General features: G+C 36.0%; 1 protein-coding gene across 12 annotated transcripts in view; it reads right to left on the bottom strand.

Moving 5' to 3' along the window:
• LOC101889795 (MAGUK p55 subfamily member 7) overlaps positions 1 to 26836 on the bottom strand; it is a 49167-nt gene that overhangs the window by 17278 nt on the left and 5053 nt on the right. For all 12 annotated transcript variants that reach the window (XM_059120517.1, XM_059120523.1, XM_059120520.1 and 9 more), the window contains 4 exons: positions 2137 to 2253; positions 1892 to 2073; positions 1699 to 1794; positions 1462 to 1593 (listed from right to left, as the gene is read on the bottom strand). In XM_059120517.1, coding sequence (XP_058976500.1) covers positions 1462 to 1593; positions 1699 to 1794; positions 1892 to 2073; positions 2137 to 2182 — 456 coding nt within the window. In that variant the 5' untranslated portion in view covers positions 2183 to 2253. The remainder of the gene's footprint in view (positions 1 to 1461; positions 1594 to 1698; positions 1795 to 1891; positions 2074 to 2136; positions 2254 to 26836) is intronic.

The raw sequence follows: 26836 nt of genomic DNA on the forward strand, positions 1-26836 counted from the left end.
GTTTCATACTTTTTTACTACATATTTCCAAAATCATCTCCATATTTTAACCCCAACTCACATTGAGTTTCCAAAAAATCTTAAAATCCTAAATCTTACACAACAAAAAATATCCTGATTCCAAATTTTGGATTTCCAACTATATTCCTTCCCCAAATATTAAATTTAATATCATATATAGTACTTTTCGTACGTCTTTCCTCACAAAAAGTGACCTCAAAATTAAATTTTATATTTAGTACTTTTCGTACTTTTTAAGTACCTTTTCCCAAAACCACTTTCTATTCACAATCTTACACTCTAACATTGACCCCAAAATCAACATTTCAAATTTCCGGCTTCATCCATCCCCAAACCCAAATTGTACCAAATTTTTTACGTTTTTGTACAGTTCTTATACTTAGTACATTTTTTCAAACCCAATTCCGTATATCAACTACTTCCCAAACTTATTTCTTATGCCAAATGGTACCAAATGTAGTGATTCTTAGTCCAATAATAATTCGAATTTCCAAAAAAAAACTTTCAATACATCTTCCTACACAGCATCGGTGACCCTCATTTCATCTTTCAGAATATCAACTGTATCCATTCGGCTAATAAAATGAATTAAATTTTTCGTACACTTATAGTTCGCATTTCCAAGAACTCAGTCTTAAATTACTACTACACGCCAACATTGAACATTTCAAGATTTTAGCTTCAGCAATTTCGCCTGGGAGTTGATGAATTAGTCATTCGCTCATTACTCTACTCTTTTATATACATAAATTAGTTTTACCCAGAGCTCAGATTTGTTCCTTTTTACTCGCGAGCGAAACATACTGGAGAGAGAATGCTTGAAGAGAAGGAGTTTTACATGAAAATAACTCTACACCCTGTTGTTTCATGTGGGAACGTTAGTGAATTACGCCCCGTCGAAAAATAGGAGCGAGAGTAAAAATGTTCGAAATAGATTGGCTTCAGTGCTCTTAATCGCGTTTGGTGTTGGTTCGTAGAATGTGCTCGATTACTAGCAGATTTTACTCTCTTTGGAAATCGTAAATGCCTACACGCTCTTATTCTAGTGGCATTGAAACGTAGGCTACTCTTGATTCCTTTACACTTCGAGGAGTACTCCTGCTCGAATTCGAGTAGGGAGTGAAATTCGCTCAAAATTATGATCCAAACTAGCTCTCCCTAGTCTTTATGTATTTTAGAAATTTGTCCTAATATTAAAAAAAATATAAAAAAAAAACTATTTTTTCCGATACATTTGAAACACTGTGCCCGTCATGTCAATGACATTTACCTAAATGAACAAAAACAAAAACTTTATGAATATAAATATGAAATACAATACGTTTTGTATATATGACCCCATATTCGGGTGACAGAGAATAACTCTGAATACCTTTCCACCCAACCATATCCTATTATTTTCCCAAACTTTTTTCGCAAGTTCTATTCATGCAGGACTTACCAAGGGTTCATTACTTTTAACCAATTGAACAATTTTAATGGTCTCCTCATCTTCATCCATTTCTATGGGTAAATCGGGAAGATGTGGATAGAAGTCCTTTTGAGCAATGGCATCGTGGGCATAAAGAAGACTCTAGAAGGTATGGAATAAAAACAAAAACATAAAATAAATGGAAAACGAAAATCGAAGGGCACATTAATTAAAACGAAAAATCTTGTGGAAAGCCAAAACACTCACATGTAAATGCGGTTTCTGTAGTAGATGAAATGCCTCGCGGCAATCCTCGTTCAGGTGACATTGCTGTGATAATTGTTCCAGTACTTCACACATTATCTACTCAAAGTAAGGGACGAGAGAGAGAGGGAGAGAAAAACAAATTTCTCATTAATTTAAAGAAAAAGGGGCGACATCTTTTTTTTCAAATTCCTACCATCCCTGATGTTGATAGAATGGGTGCCAGGCGATCATCCTTCCCCACCTTGGCCACTTTACTGTGGACGTTGACCAAAGCATTCAATTCTTTGGACTCCAGCAGCGTCTGCAGAAAATCAATTTCTTGGTCATTGGAAAGACTTTCAGCTTCTTTAAGCGATGCTATCAGCTTGGAAAGAGCTGTAATTGTAAAAAAGGGAAGGTATTGTATATATGTTAGGGGTGTTTGGTGCTGTCACTTACCCGGATCCCAGTGTGTATCATTTGCTGCCATAACTTCAGCTGTCATAATTCATAAAAATGACGGCAGGGAATTTTTACAAAAATTAGTCTACGTCTACTTGGGGCGTTCAATGTTATCTGGAAATAAGAAGGGAGAATGAATTATTTCAGAGGTGTCAAGTATTGTCATAGAACGACATATTAAACATATAATCGTTAATTTTTAATAGAATATTTCCGACGGACTGTCAGGAAGATTTTAAAATATATATTCTGCAAGGACTTTTAAGGAATATTTCTTTAAACACTAATACTACAAGATTGATTTGGCCAAAAATTATGTAACACCTCGAAATATTGGTTCTGCACATAAGAATGTATATATGGATCTTTCTACCTCGCCAAGCTGAGTCGATTTAGGTACGTATGTTCATCCGTTCGTCAGTCCATCTGAACATGCTAATTTGTAATCACGCTACAGGTCGCAATTATGATTCAATCCTCACAAAATTTTGCACGGAGGTGTGGTTATGGTCAGTATAGAAGCCTATTGCAGGAAGGTGATTGCAAAATATTTAGGGGTTGAGTGGTCGCAATTATAGACCAATCGACACGAAATTTAACATGGAGCTAGAGTTTTGGGCTACCAATTTGGATGGTCATCCGATAATATTTAGCGGGTAAAATAGACCACAATTATTGTGAAAAAATAGGAAAATTCCCGTTATCCAATATATGATATGTCAAATATAGCAAAATATATACAATCACATATATCAACGAAGTGGATGATAGTTAGACCGCCTGTAATTTAAGAACGGCTGGTCGGATTTTGAAAATTCGTACCAATTCAGAATGGCCTGTTGGCAGAAAAGAATAAAATCCAGAAAAAAGGTGCTAATAAAAATGTGAATATTTTTCCTTATTATTTTGTGATATTTATACCCTACACCATACTGCGGTCAGGGTACTATGTCTTTGTGCATTTGTTTGTAACATAGAGAAGGAAGTTATTCGTGATGGAATTCAAGCGTGATAGTGTGATTTCTTCATATTTGGCTGGAAAATCACAAGTGGCTATCGTTAGAGCACTCCAGAATTTAAATGTGAATAAAACTTTTATGTCTCGTACCATCGCTCGTTACCGTGACACTGGTAGCGTAGCCCGACGTCAAGGAAGTAGACGGAAGAAAACAGCAACATCAGCAGAAATAGTTCGCGTCGCAGTCCGCGTCGCAGTGACCGAAAAATGTCTTCTGAGCTGAACATATCGCAATATTCCATTCGGCAAATATTGAAATAATGAGCTCGGGCTAAAGCCATTGAAATTCCAAAAAGTGCAAGAACTTACATCGCAACAGAAATAAAATAGACTCAAAATTGCTAAAGAGTTGAAAAGAGCTGAATTTTAAACTTTTCAAGGTAACAACCAGAGTTACAATCTACTTTTTATGAAACTACAGTCAGGAATTAAAAAATAAAAAAATATAAGAAGAACTGTCGGATATCTATCTAATTATACCCTCCACCTTGAAAAGGAGGGTATATTACGTTTAACATCCCTAAATATTCGTCGTAGACCCCATAATGTATATACAGGGTGAGATGAAAAAACTGATACCAATTTCAGACTGCTGTCATTACTAAGCCAAGTGTACAAAAGCTTTTTGGTGAGAATTTCACAGAAAAAAAGTCATTCGTGATGGAATTCAAGCGTGATAGTGTGATTTCTTTATATTTGGCTGGAAAACCACAAGTGGCTATTGTTAAAGCACTCCAGAATTTAAATGTTACCCTGATAGTGGTAGCGTAGACCGACGTCAAGGAAGTGGTCATGATCAGCATTAAATTCTAAGTCGATTCCCACATTATTTGAGGTAGAGCTTAGTACAACAATTTGTATTGTGTCTAGGATGGTTGGTATTGAAAATGAGATTTATCGGTCCACGTTTTGGAATAGCCGCCATATAACGGTACCTCCTGATATTCGGTATTTTGATTTTTTTTACGGATTTTGGTATTTGTAGGTAATATTGGGTTCTAGCTCCGTTGGCGAAACATCGTGTGTATAGGTCCACGTTTTTGTAAAGCCCGCATTTAACGGTACCTCCCTGTACCTGTGTATTGATGATTTTTGCCACATTTTCCCACGGATTTGTCTAAAAATTGGTATTTGTAGTTCATATCGAGTTCTTGCTCCGGCGGCAGAACATTGAAAATTTAGGTTCACGTTAGAGAGCAACGATAACGATACCTACCGAAACTCGGTATTTTAATAATCATAGTCACATTTACCCACGAAATTGTTTCAATTTTTGTATTTAAGAAGAGGTTATTAAAAGTTTGGAAAGGCCGAACTCAATGTTTTGTTACTTGTTTTTTTTTTTTAATGCAAGCCACACACGATACAATTGGTTGTACAACTTGGAGAGATTGTATCGTTTGTGGCCCGGTTGTACGAAGTAGTGTCCCGGTGGTACGAAAAATCAAAAAATTTTGATATTTGACATGTTGTATCAACCGATTGTAACGTTAGTGGGCATGTCGCATACAATTTCATTTTGTGTTTATTTCCAAAGAGGCAACACCATTGTTTCACACATCAAAACAAAACGAAATCCAATCAAATGTGTGATTTTAGTGTACATATAAAATTGAATTTTAATTTATAAAATGGAATTTCAAAAATTAATACGAAATAAAGGCTATTGAACAAATTATAGAAATGATTTTTTTCCGATGCCATCTTACTCGAATAAAATCTACGAAAAGTGAAGGTGTACAAAGAGGTAGTACACAAAGTTGTATCGGTTGTGGCCGAAGCATACAACTTTGCTACCCTCTAAGTTGTAACAACGGTTGTATCGTGTGTGGCTTGCATAAGACTTTTTTGATGTTTTTTTGTAGATATTTTCTTTTGTCAAAGAATTTGTTAGAAGATTATAAAGGTATGACTTTGGATTTTAAAGGGCTTTTTATAGAAGAAAATTAAATCGTAAATTTTTAATGAATTTTTTTTGAAGGTTTATCAGAGCTAAAATCGTATAAGGCCAATAAAAACTAAAAGGAGTGAAGAGGAACGTATTGCTCAAAAATAAAAAAAAATTAGAAGAAGTAAAAAAACAGTAAGTTCGGCCGGGCCCAACTTTGAATACCCTCCATCATTTAGAAGGAATTTGAAAATTTTTGAAAAAGATACCATTCGCCAAAAATTCTGTTAACATTTTAAAATACCGAATATAGCCGTTATTTTAGGGCCTGTACGACGTGCACCTATATAGGCATTGTTTGTCACAAGCCATTACCATATTCAAATTCGGATCTTAAAATAAACGCTGATAAATATAGCCAAAATCATCAAAATACCGTACATAGGGAGGTACCGTTATATAGGAGTTATACGAAGACCTTGACCTGTATAGACAATTTTCTGTCACAGGCTGTAGCTTCCATTACGAACTTCAAATACGACATCTCAAACCATTTCGGTGAGTATTGTAGCTAAAATCGTCAAAATACCGAATATAAGGAGGTACTGATATATGGGGCCTATACGAGGACCTGGACCTGCATAGGCAATTTTCTGTCACAGACTGTAGTTCCCATTACGAACTTTAAAAACATAACTTGAAACTACTATGGTCAATAATGACGCTAAAATCATCAAAATACCGAATATTGGGAGGTACCGTTGTATGGGGGCTATACGAAGACGTGGACCTGCATAGACAATTTTCTGCCTTAGGCTGTAGTATCCATATCGAACTTCAAACACCAAATTTTAAACAATTCCGGTGAATAATGTCGCTAAAATCATCAAAATACCGAATATTGGGAGGTACCGTTGTATGGGGGCTATACGAAGACGTGGACTTGCACTGACAATTTTCTGTCTCAGGCTGTAGTATCCATTTCGAACTTCAAATGCCAAATATGAAACAATTCCTGTTAATAATGTCGGTAAAATCATCAAATACCGAATATCGGGAGGTACCGTTATATGGGGGCTATATGAAAATGTGGACCTACATGGCCCATTTACGAACTTGACCTGCCTACTGGAAAAACAAACATGTGTGCAAAGTTTTAGCCTTCTATCTCAATTCGTTCGAAAGATAGCGTGATTAAAACAGACAGACAGACAGACGGTTATAAATCGTCTTAGAATTTTACGCTGGTCAAGAATATATATACTTTGTTGGGTCTAAGATCATTATTTCGATGAGTTACAAACGGAATTACAAAATGAATATACCCTCCATAGTATGGTGGAGGGTATAAAAATGCTTGGAATCTTTGTTTGAACAGATAGTACAGTCCATATTATTTAAGGTTTGAAGATTATTTGAGCTATTTTACCCAGTTTTTTAAAAAGACAAACAAAAAATCACCATTTATAATATGATCAAAGAATCAAAAGAATAATGAAAAAATAATTCAATTTTTTTCGCACTCGCATTTCGCCCGTTTACGCACATGACTAACTCCTCGTTCGAAAACAAGTGACAAGTTTTGATTGGTTGGCATTTTGTGTTTTTTTTTTTTTTTTTGTGATTTGTGTGCCAGCGATAATATAAACCAACACCTAACCACTACTTAAATACTCTTCAATTTTTAATATGCATTTGGCTGTCAGTGCGCCAGTGTGCAAATATGTATATTTACATACATATGCATGATGCTCGCCTTGCAGAAATGCATTTATCACATGCCAGCCATCACAATGCTACACCCTACAATTCAAATACACCCCGATAACAAAATGGTGGGACGAACCAGTCATTTGTCAAGTGTTCTAAATAGAGATGGCGAGATTTGAATGTATAGGGCGGTAGAAATGAAAATGCCAAGATAGATGAACAAATAAATACAATGAATTCTCAAGTTTCTAATTTATGAAGATGAAGATAAAGTAAACGATATGAAAATAAATATATATTATCGCCCAGACTTTTATTTTCATGTTCGGCATCCCTGCGAAGTATTTAGGTTTTCCTTCATTTGGTGAGTAAGCACTTATTCCGCCATTGTGTTAGCCATCCACATAGTAATGGCAGTGATTACCCACGTTTTGAAATACATTCGAATGGGTCGTGATGGCGAATTATCAAAGGAAATAATATGTATTTATAAAATTCACGATTGTAGCTCTGATAGTTATATTATACCTCAAATAATCTCAGATGTAATAGTCCTTGAATAAATATATTAAAAATTCGACAAATATATCTCTAATAGTCCTGAAAATAAAGAATATGTGAAAAACCCAAGGTTATAGTTCAAGTCCTGGAAAAATATATTTAAAAGAATCTACGATTATTAAAGCTTTGATAGTCCTTGAACAAATATATTTAAAAAACAGTAAGAAAAGGTCAAAAGCCGGGCGGGGCCGACTATATGATACCCTACACCACAATGTGTTATGGTAGAGCTCCCGTAAGAAAAAAGTTTGTATTCAGAATTTACGTGAAGAAGATCGTATTAACTATGATTCTTACTTGAATGCGTATCATGACTTTAGAATAGTCACAATTTGGGAATATATCCAACTCTGAAATGATTTTCAACCACTTCGACTGTGGCTTTTGTACCTCTACTACCAAATTACATAGCTGAATAGTGCATGATAAGACTTCGATAAGAATTATATTACAAAATATTTTTGGAGCTATACATATACCGGACCGAGTTTCACCAAATGGAAAAATTCGTTTGAATATGAAAAATCTATCCAATTTGGGAAGATATTACGTATAACCGTAAAATCGGATGAAGATTTACAGGGTGAGATGAAAAAACTGCTGTCATTCCTAAGTCACTCGTTCGACAGCTGTTAAAATTATTCCAGTGACAGCTCATTATATTGTTTACAAGCGTTCAAAAGCATTTTGGTGAGAATTTTCCAGAAAAAAAGTTATTCGTGATGGAATTCAAGTGTAATGGTGTGATTTCTTTATATTTGGCTGGAAAACCACAAGTGACTATCGTTAGAGCTCTCCAGCATTTAAATGTGAATAAAGGTAACAGCAACATCAACAGAAACAGTTCAAAAAGTAAAAAAGCGAAATCCGCGTCGCAGTGGCCGAAAAATGCCTCGTGAGCCGAATATTACATGAGCTCGGCGTAAAGTCATTGAAATTCAAAATGTGCAAGAACTTACACCGCAACCGAAAGAAAATAGACTCAAAAGAGCTAAAAAGTTGCTTCACTTGGCCAAAAGTGCTGAACTGCCGAATTTGGTTTTCGCCGATGAGTAAACATTCGTTATCGAGCAGTTTGTAAACAAACAAAATGATCGTGTTTACTTGCCAAAGAGGTCAGCTGAAAATGTGCACCTTCGGTTGGCCACCAGAACTCAAGCGCCGGTCATGGTGATGGTGTGGGCCGCCATAAAAGCCGATGGTCGCTCTCCGCTCGTATTAATCGACCGTGTCATCAGAATAAATGCCGAATATTATCGCGAAAATATTCTGGAGGGTGTATTAAGGGCTTGGGCACGAAAACATTTTGGCAGACCTTGGACATTCCAACAGGACTCAGCACCATCGCACTCAGCACGCGCCACCCAAGAATGGTTACAAAAGGAGGTTCCTCGCTTCATTTCCAGCGCATAATGGCCACCAAAATCTCCGTATACCAATCCGTTGGACTATTATGTCTGGAGAATTTTGGAAAGCATGGTTGACACTAAAAAATACCAAAGTGTCAATCACCTCCAAGCAAGCGCTTCGCCGGAAATGGCCCAAAATACTACAGAGCAACACTCGGGCAGCGTGTGACGTTTTCATGGGCCGTTTGAAGGCTATAATTCGTGCCGAAGGTGACCAATACGAACAAATCTAAACTTATTCTAAAATTTGATGCTATTTCCGACACTATTTGCGTTCATTCAAAAAAAAAAAAAAAGAAAACCATGGCGTTTGACTTTGTTGCAGTTTTTTATCTCACCCTGTATATTGAAGGTATATAAAAATCAGAACCGATCTCGATAGAATTTGGCATAGGTATTTCCGAGCAGTATCTGATGGCCATCATCAAATATCATTTTTGTAGAGTGCATACTACGCATGTGAGGGACTCGAACACCTAATAGGATAAAACATATATATGGGAGCTATTGCTATCTGTTAACCAATTTCAACCAAATTTGAAGTACTTGTTTCCAGGATGAATTCAGTCGGAATTGCCAAGATTCAGTTCATTTCATTTGGGCTGATATTAGCCATTTGGTGCACAATAAACCTGATCTCGAATAAAGATATATATGAGAGCTACATCCAAATTTGATCCAATCTCGATAAAATTTGACAGAGGTATTTCAGAGCTGTTTCCAAAGATCATTGTTTTGTAGTGCATATTACGCCTGTGAGGGACATAATGCGCCAAATAAGATGAAACATATATATGGAAGCTATAGCTATATCTTATCCGACTTTCAGAATTTGATGTACTTGCTTCCAGACTGAATTCGTTTGGATGTGCAAAAATTCAGGTCATTTGGACTGATGAGATAACTGAGCTATATCTAGGTTTGACCGATTCTCACCAATTTCAATATTTCATCATCATCAGTTCACCCTAAACCATATTGTTCCAAATTTACTACAGTTCGCACACTAAGTAAACTTTTCCAAACCCAGCTTCATATTCACTTTCCAACCTTGATTATCATAGCTAATTTTAAGTTTTTAGTTCTATGAATTTTTGAAAACCCTGCACTCCATCAGTGACTCTTGTTCCAAATTTGTCTAAAACAAAATAATTAATCTTCAGTACAGTTTTGTACTTTTCGTACTCTTTTAGTACGAATTTCCAGAAAGGTATTTTCCAAAAGGTAGAAATTCCTTATATACAAATCCTTTTAGTTTTCCTTATAAAAGTGGACAGTTGTGCATCCCGGTTCGGTGTCCTGCCTAAATAAAATCCTTATTATTATTTGGTCCCTCATTTCCCAATTTCAATAGAAATTCCAAAATTTTGACCCACTTTAATGTTTCTCTTCACAAATTCCCATACACTTCATATTAGCGAATAGTTTTAACAATTTGTTCGTGTGTCAGTGTGCGTGTTGGTGAATGTTTAAGCGTTTTTTGTGTAGTTTCCTACAACAAAAGCAAATCTCTTATTTATTGCATATTTTCCTATTATTCTATTTTGTTGATTTTCTTTGTTAGTTTTTTTTTTTTGCTGACGTTATTTCTTCTTGCCTTTGCCATTGTTGTCGTTGTTGTTGCTGTGTTGTGGACGTTTTGGCTGCTCTATTTGTTTTTGGCCCATCTTCTATCAACAGGCGACAAACGGGTGCCAAAATTTACATTCAACCAGAACAACAGACGCCAAACTCGTACTCAACCAACAAAAACCAACAACTACAAAAACGTAGAAAATATAAATCAGACAGCGAAAAATTACAAAAATATGTTGAGGCTTGATGACGGAAGGCGGAATGAGACAGGAAATCGGGCAACGAGAGGGGAGTTGGGTATAACAATAACCATAAACGTTGGTGACACAATAATAATATTTACAAGAAGAAGAAAATGTCGAAGACGAAGACGGACAAAAAAAAAAAGAAAATTCCAACGCCTTTCAACGACTGAATTGTGCGGTCTTATATTTTTGTTGTTGATTGCTTGACGGTAATTTACTTAACGATTAAAATACTTGAACATTCCGAGCGTGTATAAATTTGTATGTGTCTGTGTAGATATGTTAATGTGTAATATTTAAATGCATAATTATTTAATAATAGAATGGTGAGACCTCAAATTAGCTCATGAAATATTAAAAATAGATAGTTAAGCATCCATGCGTTGTAAATACGTTCATATACATACATTCATATATATATAAATGTGTAAAGCAGCTACTTTGACGTAATTACTGATACAAATTTTATTTTTATGCGAAGTTGGTATTGGCCATACGTAATCATTGGTAATATTTTTTTCTAATAAAATATGCTTTATATCTCGGAATGGCTGCGCTACAGAGTAGAAACAACCGAAATTATCTCTACAACATGGACAGTCAAATTGTATACGTTATTTCTTGAAAAAATATACAGAGTGAGATAAAAAACTGCAACATAGTCAAATGCCATAATTTTTAATTTTATTGAATAAAACGAAAAGTGTCGAAAATAGCATAAAATTTTAGAATAAGTTTATATTAGTTCGAATTGGTCACCTTTGGCACGAATTATGGTCTTCAAACGGCCAATGAAACCGTCACACGCTGCTCGAATATTGCTCTGCGGTATTTTGGCCCATTCCCTGCGAAGCGCTTGCTTGAGGTGATCGACACTCTGGTATTTTTTAGTGCCAACCTTGCTTTCTAAAATACTCCAGAGAGAATAGTCCAACGAATTGGTATCCGGAGATTTTGGTGTCCATTGTGCGCTGGAAATGAAGCGAAGAACATGATTTTGTCACCATTCTTGGGTGGCGCGTGCTGAGGGCGATAGTGCTGAGTCCTGTTGGCATGTCAAAGGTCTGCCGCCAAAATGTTTGCATGCTCAAGGCTTTAATACACCCTCCAGGATATTTTCGCGATAATATTCGGCTTTTATTCTGATACCACGGTCGATTAATACGAGCGGATAGTGACCACCCGCTGTTGTGGCTGCCCACACCATCAGCATGGCCGGCGCTTGAGTTCTGGAGGCCAACCTAAGGTACACATTTTCAGCTGACCTCTTTGACAAGTAAACACGATCATTTTGTTTGTTTACAAAACTGCTGGACAACGAATGTTTTCTCATCGGACAAAACCAAATTCGGCAGTTCGCCACTTTCGGCCAAGCGAAGCAACTATTTAGCTCTTTTGAGTCTATTTTCTTTCTGTTGCGGTGTAAGTTCTTGCACTTTTTGGAATTTCAATGGCTTTACCCCGAGCTCATTTTTCAATATTTGTCGAATGGAATATTGCCATACGTTCAGCTCACGAGCCATTTTTCGGTCACTGCGACGCGGGTTTCGATCAAGTCGCTTTTTTACTTTTAGAACCATTTCTGTTTTCTTCCGTCCCTTTCCTTGACGTCGGGCTACTGGTAACGAACGATGGTACGAGACACAAATGAGTTATTCACATTTAAATGCTTGAGTGCTCTAACGATAGTCACTTGTGGTTTTCCAGCCAAATATAAAGAAATCACACCAACACGCTTGAATTCCATCACGAATAACTTTTTTTCTGGGAAATTCTTAACAAAATGCTTTTGTACGCTTGTAAACAATATAATGAGCTGTCACTGGAATAATTATAAAAGCTGTCGGGCGAGTGGCTTAGAAATGACAGCAATCTGAAGTTGTTTGCAGTTTTTTCATCTCAAGGATGAAGGATCGTTAAGGAGCGGTGGAGAAGCATATGATTACTATTGCAGCATTGTGGCCAGTAATAGAAATAGGCAAATGAAGTCTAGAGGGAAATTCGATTTTAGGATTTGAGAACTCTTTTTGAACACAAAGATCAAAATTTAATTTAGAATTATAGACTTTTCAGTGAATTTTGATTTAGGATTTCATGACTTGTAGATAGTACTTTCAAATGAAAAAAAATAGTTATAAGCCATAGCAGTCTTATGGAAAATTCTGTCTTTCTTCTAATTTAAAGCTATTTGAACACACATTATTTTCCCATTTATATTTCTATATCTTTCTATAGATTTTAATTCTAAAGCATTCAGGATTTTTAAATTAAAATTTACGGTCCATTACCTTTACTTTTGTTTACTGAAATTGTGAGTTTGTTTTTCTATAAAAACAAACAGGTGGATGAATGAAAGTTTTAATGATGGCCAAATTGGTTTTTGTGAGATGTGAATTATTTTTTGTGTTCTTTTGTTTGTTTGCTTCCAAGTAAATGAGAATCCCAGCAAACAAAAGCGTTGTGGATGTTGTGGACAAAAAATTCATCACTACAAAAACAAAACTTTGCTGTGAAAAAGATCTGTCAATAGATCTTGAGTCGAACTTGGAAAGTTTCTAGTGTATTATCTATATTTGCATATGCTAATTTGCAATAAGTTCGAAATATATACTACTTTCCAGAGAACGGCCCTTGTAAGCCATCATCCACACCAAATATGCCTGATGAGCCGCTTAACCAACGGCGAAACACGTCGCATAGTGGTGAGTGTGTGATAGTGTCTATCTGGCTTTCCTTTTCATTGCAAATTTCAGATCATTAAGCTCGTCTCGAAAGAGAAAACAAACACATAAAAGCGTTTTTAGCTTCTAGGAATTTTATGTAAAAACTAATTTTCAGAGATTATTCTGTTCCCTGTATTAGATGGAACTGAATCCAGCGATTTCTTAAAGCCAGCTCCCTTTAACTAACTTTAAATCGTTGAAGAAAATATTCGCAACAAAGCAATGGGATCGAATTACTTTTAATACCCTCCACCATTTGGAAGGAACTTAAACAATTGCAAAAAAAATCCGAAAAGGTATCGTTATATGGGGCCTATAGGAAGACGTGGTCCTACATACAAAAATTTTTGTCATAGGCTGTAGTACCCATTACGAACTTTAGATATGAAATTTGAAATAATACCGGTAAATAATGTCGCTACAATTACGAAAATCGGGAGGTACTGTTATATGGGGGCAGACGGACAGACAGACGAACATCACTAGAATTTTATCGTCTTAGAATTTTACGCTGATCCTGAATATATATACTTTGTAGGGTCTATTATGAATATTTCGAGGAGTTACAAACGGAATGACAAAGCTAATATACCCTCCATAGAATGGCGAAGGGTATAAAAACGATAACTTCACTCTTATAGGGGTACTAAGCCGAGTGAAAATAAGGACGACGCCAAGTCAAAGATTTATAAGAAGGTCCTTATCAGACCACAATTAGGTACTATTTGGACCAATATCAATCAAATATAGAGTCTTGAAATATAAGCTTTCCAACTCACCAAACTTTATACGCCTCGCTCGAGATAAACTACTCTGGTCTCCGAGCCTCAAAAAGGCAAAAGAATCTCGAAAAATACCAATCTGTGTTCTGACAGACAAGTATAAGCCTGCAGAGCAATACGTGGTAAGAAAAAGGAATCCAATCCTTCTGTTTCCAGAATCTACGACCTGGCATTGGAGGTCAACAGGTTTTCTAGCAACTAAATTTAAGATATTTTCAACTGTTTTCTTTTGCTTTACTCCAGAACCTGATAGGATCTAAAGATTTTAATACGATATCCGATGCTTCCTTTATGATGTCGAAAAAATAGCAATTGCAGACTCTATAATTCACCTTTCGTTATTCAAAACAATACAAAGGCATATAGAACTGTGTGTATGTCAGGGCTGTCAGGTTCACAATGCTTCGGTTCAATGTGAACTTCAGTTTTGGTGGGAGAATCAAGTTTGGAAAGTAAGTAATTTTGTATTGAGGTACCTGTTGGTTTATGGTTTGTGATAAAAGAGTGGTTTTGGAAATGTGTACTACAAGTGCACGAAAAGTACTAAATGATACTATATTTAGTACAAATTGGTATTGAGTGAACGGATAGGTCTAAACACTTGAAATGTTGATATGAGATCCATTTGAAAGTGTGTCTTGTACGAAAAGTACTCAATGTTACTAAATTGGGTATTGGATGAAGAGATAGGGCTAGAATACTCAAATTTGATATTGTGGTATCTGAGGTTGAGATTTGGGAGGTAGGTTGGGAAATGGTTACTATGGTTGTTCGAAAATCACTTAAACTAAATTTGGTATTGGGTAAAGGGATCATCAAATTTGATACTGAGGTTCTGTTGGTATCTGGAATTGAGATGTGGAGGTGATTTTTAATTGTACGAAGAGTACTAAATAGTACTAATTTTGGATCCCTGTTGGTGTCTAGGATTGAGAGATGTAAATTGTTTTAAATATGCGTGATAAATTTGGTGAAAGGACCGAGCTAAAATTCTGAAATTTGATATTTAGGTCACTGTTGGAATAACTGTGGAATATATGGTACCAAATATCATTGTCGCGGATGTCGCATATTACGAATAAAAGGGACTTTAACACCACATCGGTCGAAACATAGGCATGGCGAGCTACACCTATATCTGAACCGATTTCGAATAACATGACTCTTAGCTGAATTTGGTAGGATAATAAAATAAAAATCGAGCGAAAATATATATAGGAGCTTTATCTAAATGTGGGCCGATTATCACCAATTTTAATATGGTTCGTCCTTGAGCCAAACGAATGATTTGTGGAAAATGTCATCTCAATCGGAAACAATAGGAAAATAAACATGGGAAATTGTGACAAACAATAGGTCTGTCTGGTTACTTTTCCTGCAGGAATTGTCCATCATAAAAAGACACAAAAATTTTTACTAGGAATAAAAAAATTAACTGAACCGCAACAAAAAACATGAATTTCCGATAGTTCCTGACACATGTTCCAAAAAGAAAAAACAATTGTGAATTTAGAAAAATTCCTTTTTAATTATTTGTACCAAAATAAAGCATAATTCAAGAACAGCAGCGATTTCAAGAAATAATTTGTGTCGCAAGAATTTGCAAACTATCAGTAAAAGAACTGTCAAAATTTCTCTCTCGAAACGCTCTCTTTGATAGAAATTATGTTAACAGAATATTTCCAGCAATAATATGCAATTTGCCACCCAGGCCTATTTTGTATCACAGTTTTATAGGTTTACTACTTTGTATTTCCCTCACGTAGCTGTGCCTTCAAATTTTAGAAGCCTATCCATACAAACTAGTTGCAATCTGAACTCTCACTGTATTTTTGCAACGTAGGCCCAATATTTGGTGTAGGCTCCACAAAGTGGTACCCCTGATATATCGAGGCAGCCATCCAAAGTGACTGAAATATGTTATTTTCATATCATCTCAAAAATTCCAAATAAAAGTTCAGATTTCCAAAATTTCTCTTAAATAAAGGTAGCTCAAATTATAAGTCTAAGATAGTTTTTTTATACCCTACATCACGTAGTGGTAAGGATATTATGTCTTTGTGCATTTGTTTGTAACAGGTAGAAGGAAGCGAGACAGACCCATAGTTACTTTTGAGGATCTTCTTAGAATTACTTTCTGTGTCGATTTACGCATGTCAGTCCGTTTTTCCGTCCGTCCGCATTTATTGTCCGATTGAAATGAATTTTTCCAACCAATATTTGTTCGGCCCCAGGACGAACCTTATTGAAATTGGTGATGATCGGATCAGATTTAGATATATCTCCTATATATCTTCAACCGATTTCGGGTTAATTGTGCACCAAATGGTCAATATAAGTTCAAATGACCTGAATTTTTGTACATCTCAGCGTATTCAGTCTAGAAGCAAGTACATCAAATTTGGAGAAAACTTGTTCAAATATAGCTATTGATCCCATATATATGTTTTTTGGCGTCTTAAGTTCCTCACATGCGTAATATGCACTCCACAAGAATGATATTGGGTAACGAACATCAGATACTGCTCGAAAATACCTCTGTCGAATTTTATCGAGATCGGTTTAGATTAGATTTAGGATATAGCTCCCATATATATTTTTATCTAATATAAGGTTTTTTGCTAAATCCGCCCAAATTGACTGATTTTAGCAATTACGACTAAATTCATCCCAAAACCAGATTTGGATATAGCTCCCATATATATTTTCAAGCGATATCAGGTTAATTGTGCACCAAATGGCCAATATAAGTCCAAATGACCTGAATTTTGGTACATTCGACCGAATTCAGTCTAGGAGCAAGTACATCAAATTTGGTGAAAATCGGTTCTGATATAGCTTTAGCTCCCATATACTCGTACATGTTTCATCCGATTTGGTGTTTAAGTCCCTCATATTCGTAATTTGCATTCGACAACAATGATATTTGGTACCAGATATATTATAGAGCTCAGAAATAAACCGGATATAGCTCCCATATATATTTTCAAGCGATATCGGGTTTATTGTGCAAGTAATGGCTAATATCAGCCCAAATGGAATGAATTTCGTGACGTACGTTTCCTTTTTTGGAGCTCGGCTCCGATATATATTTATACCCTACACCACAAGATGGTCAGGGTATTATGTCTTTGTGCATTTGTTTGTAACAGGCAAAAGAAACGAGATAGACCCATAGTTCCTTTTGATGATCTGCATAGAATCACATTCTGAGTCGATTTATGCATGTCCGTCCGTCTGTCCGTCTGTCCATGTATTTTTGTAAACAAAGTACAAGTCGCATTTATTGCCCGATCCAGATGAAAATTTGCTTGGCCCACGGACGAATATAGCTCCCTTATATATTATTATCCGATTATAAATTTTTTGTGCGCCAAATGGGCAACACATGTCCGAATTTAAAACATACAAATGCTTCGGCATATTTAGTCCTTTGAACTTTAAATTATAAACATAGCTTGTATGATTGAATTCTCCCATAAAAACTTTTAATTGTTATGTGGAGCTCTACTAAATTAGCAAAGTGGTGTAAGGTATCATAAAGTCCGCCCGTCCGACTTTAAGATTTTCTTTACTGGTTTTTAATATAATCCTTCTCGAAGTGATATCATGCACTATATAGCAACGTTATTTGGTTTAAAAAATTAGTCAAGTTTAGTGAAAATCAATTCAGAATTGGATGGATATGCCTCCCATATTTTAGTTCACTCTGCAACCAAACTATAACTGCTCTAAAGGGAAATGTTGATAGGTGGTATGATCTACTTCAAATAAATTCTTTTGTTACGGGAGCTCTACTAAATATTCATAGTGATGTAGGGTATCATATAGTCGGCCCAGCACGGCTTTGGTCTGTCTTTACTGGTTATTTGTTGATTTTTGTGGTGGTTAGAAATATACCTTGGTACAATGGAAACAAATGCAGTTTCACATGTTCTAACCGGAAAGTGATGGATGTATTTTATGTGTTTCCTTTGTTGTAAAAAATCTACCAGAATGCATAACATACAACATATATACATGTACTACACACAGCTATGCATTTCTCGGTGTATTCATCAGGTTGTAAATGGGTCAGTGTAGTTTTGCTATTTTGTTGTCTGCTGTGCTCTCGGTTCGGTATGACCCAACAACGTTGAAAAAGTTAGGAAAACTAAAATAACTCAAAATACAAGTGGTCCGGTACGAAAGCAATGCCTGTGCCAGACACCGACAAAACTCTGTCATTTGCATGTGATAGGTTTTTTTTTAATTTTGTATGTATGTATATAATGCGGACACAAATATATTGGCAATGGCAGAATCATGGGCTTGGTTAAAAAAAACTGACCTATTTCAAAATCAAAAGTATAATTTTAAAAAAATCAGTTGGTAATGTGTTGATATTATCTTGTGAGGCATGATATAATGACATGTGATAACCAATTTTTTGCTGGGTTGTGTTGGGCGCCATTTTTTCGATTTTATTTTTGGATCCTCCGTAAAAATAACATTTCCAGAAAAAAGAAAACTAAATGGTAGATTGTTTCCCGTTTTTTTCCATTTCTTCTTTTCTTTTCCTTCCCTTCCCTTCCTTTCATTTCAATTTTAATTTTTGTTTTCCCCAACGAGAAGGAGTAACCATTACTATGGCCTATACAAATACCAAAACAATGGCCCGAAGATGTATGGCGAAATGAATGTACGTGCAAGTACATTTGATGGTGTCTGGATGTGTGCATAAGGACATGTATGTAGCCTCCGGGCATGTTAGGCAACTATTGTCTTTATTCATTTGGATAAAAGCCAGGAATAACAACAACAAAACAAAAAACTTTTTAAAATCCAAATAATTCATTATGCATAGAGACCACCAGCACCACCATCACCACCTCCGACATCACAATGGAAGGTTTTAGCACTGACCGGGTTTCGAACATTTTAATCCTGTCAGTTTATAATTTGTTTAAATGTGCATTTATGCCTCGGTCCGTCTGACTGTCTGTTCGTCTCTGCTTAGTTGTCTGTCGTTTTGGCAACAGTTTGAAATGTTAATGGAATTTTCAATGAATTTGCCTTTCACAATGTGATTGTTTAAGGACATGCAGGACATGCGTTTAGGAAGGACGAAACGAAACGAAGCGAAGCATTTGAACGTTGGGGAATAATTTACTTAAAAGAAAAATAAATCATGAATATTTTACAATAGAAAAAAATAAGATAGACAACTTATACAGGGTGAGATGAAAAAACTGTAACCAACTTTAGACTGCTGTCATTTCGGAGCCACTAGTCCGAAGCCACTATTCCAGTGACAGCTCATTATATTGTTTACAAACGTACAAAAGCGTTTTGGTGAGAATTTTCCAGGAAAAAAATTATTCGTGAAGGAATTCAAGTGTGATAGTGTGATTTCCTTATATTTGGCTGGAAAACCACAAGTGGCATTCGTTAGAGCACTCCAGCATTTAAATGTGAATAAATCTTTTGTGTCTCGTACCATCGCTCGTTACCGTGATACTGGTAGCGTAGCTCGACGTCAAGCAAGTGGACGGAAGAAAACAGCAGCATCAGCAGAAATGGTTCGAAAAGTAAAGAGACGACTTGATTGAAACCTGCGTCGCAGTGGCCGAAAAATGGCTCGTGATCTGGACATATCGCAATATTCCATTCAAATATTGAATATTGAAAAATGAGCTCGGGGTAAAATCATTGAAATTCCAAAAAGTGCAAGAACTTACACCGCAACAGAAAGAAAATAGACTCAAGAGAACCAAATAGTTGCTTCGCTTGGCCGAAAGTGGTGATCTACCGAATTTAGTTTTCTTCGATGAGAAAACATTCATCGTCCAGCAGTTTGTAAACAAACAAAATGATCGTGTTTACTTGCCAAAGGGTCAGCTGAAAATGTGTACCTTTGGTTGGCCACCAGAACTCAAGCGCCGGCCATAGAAATGGTGTGGGCCGCCATAACAGCCGCACTCCGCTCGTATTAATCGACCGTGACATCAGAATAAATGCCGAATATTATCTCGAAAATATTCTGGAGGGTGTACTAAAACCTTGGGCACGCAAACATTTTGCCCACAGACCTTGGATATTCCAACAGGACCCCGCACCATCGCACTCAGCACGCGCCACCCAAGAATGGTTACAAAATGAGGTTCCTCGCTTCATTTCCAGGGCACAATGGCCACCAAAATCTCCGGATACCAATCCGTTGGACTATTGTGTCTGGAGTATTTTGGAAAGCAAGATTGGCAATAAAAAATACAAAAGTGTCGATCAACTCAAACAAGCGCTTCGCCTGAAATTTGCCAAAATACCCCCTGAAATTTACCAAAATACCGCAGAGCAATATTCGAGCAGCGTGTGACGGTTTCATTGGCGGTTTGAAGGCCATAATTCGTGCCAAAGGTGAGCAATTCGAACAAATCTAAACTTATTCTAAAATTTGATGCTATTTCCGACATTTGTTGCTTTCATTCAATGAAATTTTAAAAGAATTAAAAATTATGGGTTTGGACTTTGTTGCAGTTTTTTATCTCACCCTGTATAGGCGGGTAGTGTAACGAAAGGTAGATACCAAAAAAGTCAAGCGAGAAAATCTGGATTTGCTACCTCTCACAGTATAACATCACAAGCCGATTATCGAGTCTCGACTTACGTATCCCAATTTCTGTAGAGCCAAAAGGATAATTATACCTCATACCACACTGGGGTTAAGGTATTATGACTTTGTGAATTTCAAAGTTCCTTTTGATGATCTGCATAGGATCACATTCTGAGTCGATTCAGAAATTTTACATTTCGAAGTTGTGCGCGAATATTATTATCAGAATAGATGTATTTTTTTAATATTCTTATTTAAGAAAATTGAGTTTTGACAGCAATAGAAGATACCAGATGGGCTTTCTGCATCACCTCATATATACACCTTTAGTGCATTATTATTTTTCAGAGTCGACAAATTTGACTTCGTTGAAATATTTCGAGACAAGATAACTTTGAAGGAGTATTCCGACAAAGATGGGAAATTTGCCGATTCGATTTCTGCTCTTCTCAATATTTTGGCAAGGAAGTATTCATCATAAGGGGGAAACTAAATCCAAATCCAAATAGGCATCCCTGAATTTTTCATAACACCAATTGCCTATTTTATTGTTCACTATCTAACCCCCATTTATCTAACACCTCCTTGAGCGTACCTTCCCTGCCGTTATTTTGGCATAGACACTTTTTACTTTTTTAAATCTGCTACAAATCATAACTCTTGGCCACCTCTATTGTTCGGAGCGCCAACATTTTAAATGCTTTCCTTTGCCTTTTTTGCTTGTTTTTCATATCCATAACGCAAACACTTTGTCAGAACTACGGATATCCTTCGTTTATTGTTGTTGATGTTTTCCTCAGCTATTTATTTTCAAAGCTTACAAAAAGACGAATGCAGCCAACAATATCTGAAGAGGCAAAGAACATTTAAAAGTTAGTGACCTCTTTGCGACCCATTCATTCATAACGACAGAACAGCCTTCAAACATTTCGAAAGAAAAACAGCTAAAGGACCCAAGCCGAGAACCCGACAGCAGAGGACTTGCTATGAAATGAAAAGGCCATTGTAGGGCGCACAAACGGTAATGTTGTGAGCTTTCGCCTTTTATAAGACAGTTATTTGTAGAATGTCAACAATAAACGTTTTGTTGCTGTTGTTTTCTTTTTTTTGGAGAATACATAAAAGGATCGCCGTTTATGTATCTCGGTTGTCTGTCTCTCGGCAATGGCAAAAAAATGACGACTATTGTTTAATAGTTATTTGCTAAAAGTAAAACAAGAAAAATATTATGATGGTAATACATAGAAATTTTCAACGACAAAAAGATACTAGTGAATGCAATTGTAACGAAGGTATGGCAGGTATGTATGTGCCTAACATTTAAAATTGAAATTGGACAAAAATTCCTGATGTGACTTTTGAAAAGTTTGAAGACAAGGTGCCTTCTCCCTTCTTATTTTAATATACCTCTCCATATGCCCAAATATGAAAACTTTATCTTCTAGAGAGCCAAGATGAGAAGTTTGGCATCTATACGAACTTGACCCTTCCGCTATAACCTTAAAATCGAAAGACGATTACAAAAAGACTAATTTTTGATTTTGACTTTTACAGTTTTCAACATCAAACGTCGACCATACGATCAATCGAAAGTCGGCTTACCTATACCTATACTCTTCGGTCCTTACATGCTCAGCTCCAAGATCCAAGATTAGATACTTGTAGGTTCTGGAACAGAGCAATAGACTTGTACACTGGTTCCGACCTTTTTTTCATTTTAATGCAAACACTAGGTAAAACACCGCTTGTATCTTACGGCTCTACTATTGATTATTTTTATACCCTCCACTATACATAGTATGGAGGGTAAATTAAGTTCGTCATTTCGTTTGTAACTCATCGAAATAATAATTTTAGACCTAACAAAGTACATACAGGGTGAGATGAAAAAACTTCAGACAGCTGTATTTTCGAAGCCACTCGTCCGATAGCTGATAAAATTATTCCAGTGACAGCTTATTATATTGTTTACAAGCGTGCAAAAGCATTTTGGGGAGCATTTTTCAGAAAAAAAGTTATTCGTGATGAAATTCAAGCGCGTGATTTCCTTATATTTGGCTGGAAAACCACAAGTGGCTATCGTTAGAGCACTCCAACATTTAAATGTGAATAAATCTTTTATGTCTCGTGCAATCGCTCGTTACCGTGATACTGGTAGCGTACCCCGACGTCAAGGAAGAGGACGGAATAAAACAGCAACATCAGCAGAAATTATTCGAAAAGTAAAGAAGCGACTTGACCAAAACCCGCGTCGCAGTGGCCGAAAAATGGCTTGTGAGCTGAACATATCGCAATATTCCATTCGGCAAATATTGAAAAATGACCTCGGGGTAAAGCCATTGAAATTCAAAAAAGTGCAAGAACTTACACCGCAACAGAAATGAAGTAGACTCAAAAGAGCTATAGAGGTGCTTCGCTTGGCCGAGGGTGTTGAACTGCCGATTTTGGTTTTCTCCGATAAGAAAACTTTCGTTGTCCAGCAGTTTGTAAACAAACAAAGTGATCGTACTCTTTCCAACATTTCGGACGGTATCCACGAATAAATGCTTCAATGTTGACAAATTATGTTGAAATCAGCGCGTATTTGGATATAGCTCCCATATACATTTTCGACCGATTTCATGTATTTGATGCACCAAACACGCTATGCGTCTCTAATTCCAATGAAATTTGGAATGTGTAACGGAATTTGAAACGAACATACATTTGTCAAATTATATTCAAATCAGTTCAGATTTTATTAAGAAGCCTTGACCCACAACGCCTTTGTATTGGTATTAGGCTATGAATAAAAACCTATACAACAATTTAATTGAGGATACTATTATAACGGGGAGGTATGTTGCCACTTCGAATTCACCAATTGCAACAGAAATACCACTCAACTTCCAAAGCTTATAGTTTCCTGTACGCTTAGCATTTGCTATGAAATTAATGAATCCGAAGGACCAACAACTTCGTTAATTTGGCATGTTTTTCCTTTATTTTTGTTAAGCCAACAAATATTTATATATAAAATTTTGAATGCATATAAAATCAAAAGGGGTAGCTAAGCGCACCGGGTTTAGGTAGTTTTAATAAACAAATTCAATGATTTGGTTTGACAGTGAAACAAAGCACGAAACGTGGTTGCGCTCTTTAAGCCAGTGTTGCCAAAAAGATAATTGCTAAAAATCACCCTATATTAGGACGAACCAAGTTAATATTTTTTTTTTACTTTGGGAGGGTTATTACTTGTGCTCAAAATGTTGACTTTTTGTGTGGGAGGTACATGTAAATACTGTCCATTATCATACTTGACTCATGCCTTGTTTTACATATGGCTCTTTACTCAATATGAGATTTTTGCGTTTTAAATCAAAGTTTTGGAATTTTTCTAGGGGATGTACTAGGTGTTATGGGAAACATGTGATTTATATATTTTTCTATTTGAACCATAAATGTACATCTTGAAAGGCAAAAGGCTTTTATTCTGACCCTGGCCATAACCCTACCCCCATGCAAAATTTCGTGAGGATCGGGCAATAATTGCGACCTGTATATAATACCCTAAAACATAGTGCTGCGGGGTATAGAATAACTATACGAAATGTGCAATTCAAAATTGTAAGTCAAATTAAAAAAATCGCATGAGATAAAAAATTAACAAAAAATGCACTTTTTTATTGTTATATTTTTATGATATTTTCTTAAATTTAATTCTTTTCTGGCAAGAGACCATTCCGAATTGTACCTACTTTGCTTTGTATCCCATACCTTGGCTGTCAGCATTACTGTAATGGTCAGAAGTGACTTTTTAATGTATTTGTGATTTGACCGGGATTAAAAATATTCTTATTTTCCGACATAAAAATTAAAGTTTATTTTACCCGCTAAATAATTTCTATTGACCTTCCGAATTGGTAGGCTTCAGCCCAAAACTCTAACTCCATGCAAAACTCCGCGTCAATAGGTTTATAATTGTGGCCTATGGAGCAACAGAAAAATAAGGAAAATCTTCTGTTTTTGGTCCATTTCCACCCCTTAATATTTTGCGATTATCTCCAAAAACTAAAGGCGTCTATTCTGACCCTAATCCCACCTCTATTTTCAACTTCTTGAGGATCGGGCCATAATTGCGACATGTAGCGTGATTACAAAATAACATGGCAAGACGGGCGTACATACATAGCTAGATCGTTTCGGTATTTTGATGATTTCAGCAACACTATTCGCAGGAATCGTTTCAAATTTTGTATGTTCAGAAAATTCTAATGGGTACTAAATCCTATGGAAAAAATTTGTATGCAGGTTCAGATCTTCGTATAGCCCCCATACACTGGTACCTCCCGATATTCGGTATTTCTATGATTTTAGCGACATTATTTACAGGAATTATTTCGTATTTGAAGTTCGTAATGGGTACTACAGCCTATAACAAAAAGCTGTATATGCAGGTTCACATCTTCGTATAGCCCCATATAATGGTACCTCCCTATAATTCCGTGTTTTCATGATTTCAGCAACATTATTTACCGGAATCGTTTCAAGTATTTAAAGATCTTAATGGGTGCTACAACTTAAGGAAAAAAAGTTCTTATGCAGTTCCACACCTTCGTATACCCTCCATATGACGGTACTCCGTATTTTCATGATTTTTGCGACATTATTCACCGTAATTGTAACAAATTTCGTATTTCAAGATTTCGTATGCAGGTCCACGTCCATATAACGGTTTTCATTTAAGTGGTAGTTTTCGGATTTTTTGAAATTTTTCAATTTCGAAATGGTGGAGGGTATTAAAAGTTAGGCCCTGCCGTATTGAGCTGCTTTTTTACTTGTTCCACCTTGCACCTGGCTTCGAAAAAAAAAATTTTAAAAGTATTACTTTAAGGTCTTTTGAACACTGATATTTAACAAATTACTGTTGGTCTGCGACAATTCCGTGCACCTTTGCTTCCTTCTCGTCCATGTTAAATGAGGCTCGTATCACAATTAATGAATTTGAAACCAGCGATTATTTTTCACTTGGATTTGTTTATTTCATTGAATTTTATAGAATCAAACAGAATGTTCAACTTGGTGCCTAATTACTTACTGTGCCTGAATGTGTCAGAATGTTGAATGAAAAAATAACAAAACGTTTTTCTTTCGTTCAACAAAATAAACAAATACATTTTTTATAGTCTCGCATTTCATATAAACAAACTTTTTCAAATAAAGACACTCGGCACTTAGGTTGGATTTCTGAAATTCACTCGAAATACTCTGTTTTCATCACCGAATAAATACTCAAACAACCAACCAACTCCAATGAGGAACTATTACACTGGCTCTCTTTCTTTTGTACTCACAAACTCAACCCCTCAGCAAATGCTCTTTTGAAGACATAACAACCGTAATTGTGAGAGGATAGAGGGTGGTTATGTACCGGAAATGCACTTAACAATTTCGAAACAACAACAGATCACAGTTATGTTGCAATACCCGTTAAACATATGTACTTCGCTACATAAAAAGTGTGAGAGAGAGAGAGAGAGGAAGAGAGTGGGGGAACATAATAAACTTGATGATGGCATTGGTTGCGGTGATAATTGTGGATGCCTTTTTGGGATAAATGAAACTGTTACATGGAACGAGAAATGAAATGAAAATAACCTTGAACTACTTTCGGCCAGGAATCTACAATTGAATATTGACAACTAGACGTGGCTTAACGAAATAAATTTTTACAAAATAATGTGTGTTCATGTTTCAAGGAGCGATGAAAAAACGAAGAGTGCAAATATTTGCAATGTGCTTGGAAAGACTTCAACCGACACTGAATGTTGCTCTTGTTCTACTTAAGTTTTTGTTTGACATTTCCGTTGGTGTTTTGACAGTTTCCTTTTTTTGTTGTTAGAATAATTCCCGTTAAGTTATTTGTATGAGAATGAGTGTGTGTGAGTGTGCGTGCGAGAGAGTGTTTGTTTTGTTTTTCTTTGACCAAACCAAGGTTGTTTCTTAGACAGTCGATTTACATTCCATGTAATTAGAAGCGTCTGCAATACTAGGGTGGTTTAAGAATATTTTTTGAACAGAGGTAAGCAAATCGTCAAAAGAGATTTTATTAGATAATAATTCATTCATTTAGTTAAAATTTTAAAGCATGGATTAAGTAATTTAAAAAAGAAATTATTTAAAGAAATAACAAATTTAAGAGAAATCAGAATTTG

Source organism: Musca domestica, unplaced genomic scaffold (genome assembly GCF_030504385.1).
Source record: "Musca domestica strain aabys unplaced genomic scaffold, Musca_domestica.polishedcontigs.V.1.1 17, whole genome shotgun sequence".
In the NCBI taxonomy this organism is placed as follows: Eukaryota; Metazoa; Arthropoda; class Insecta; order Diptera; family Muscidae; genus Musca; species Musca domestica.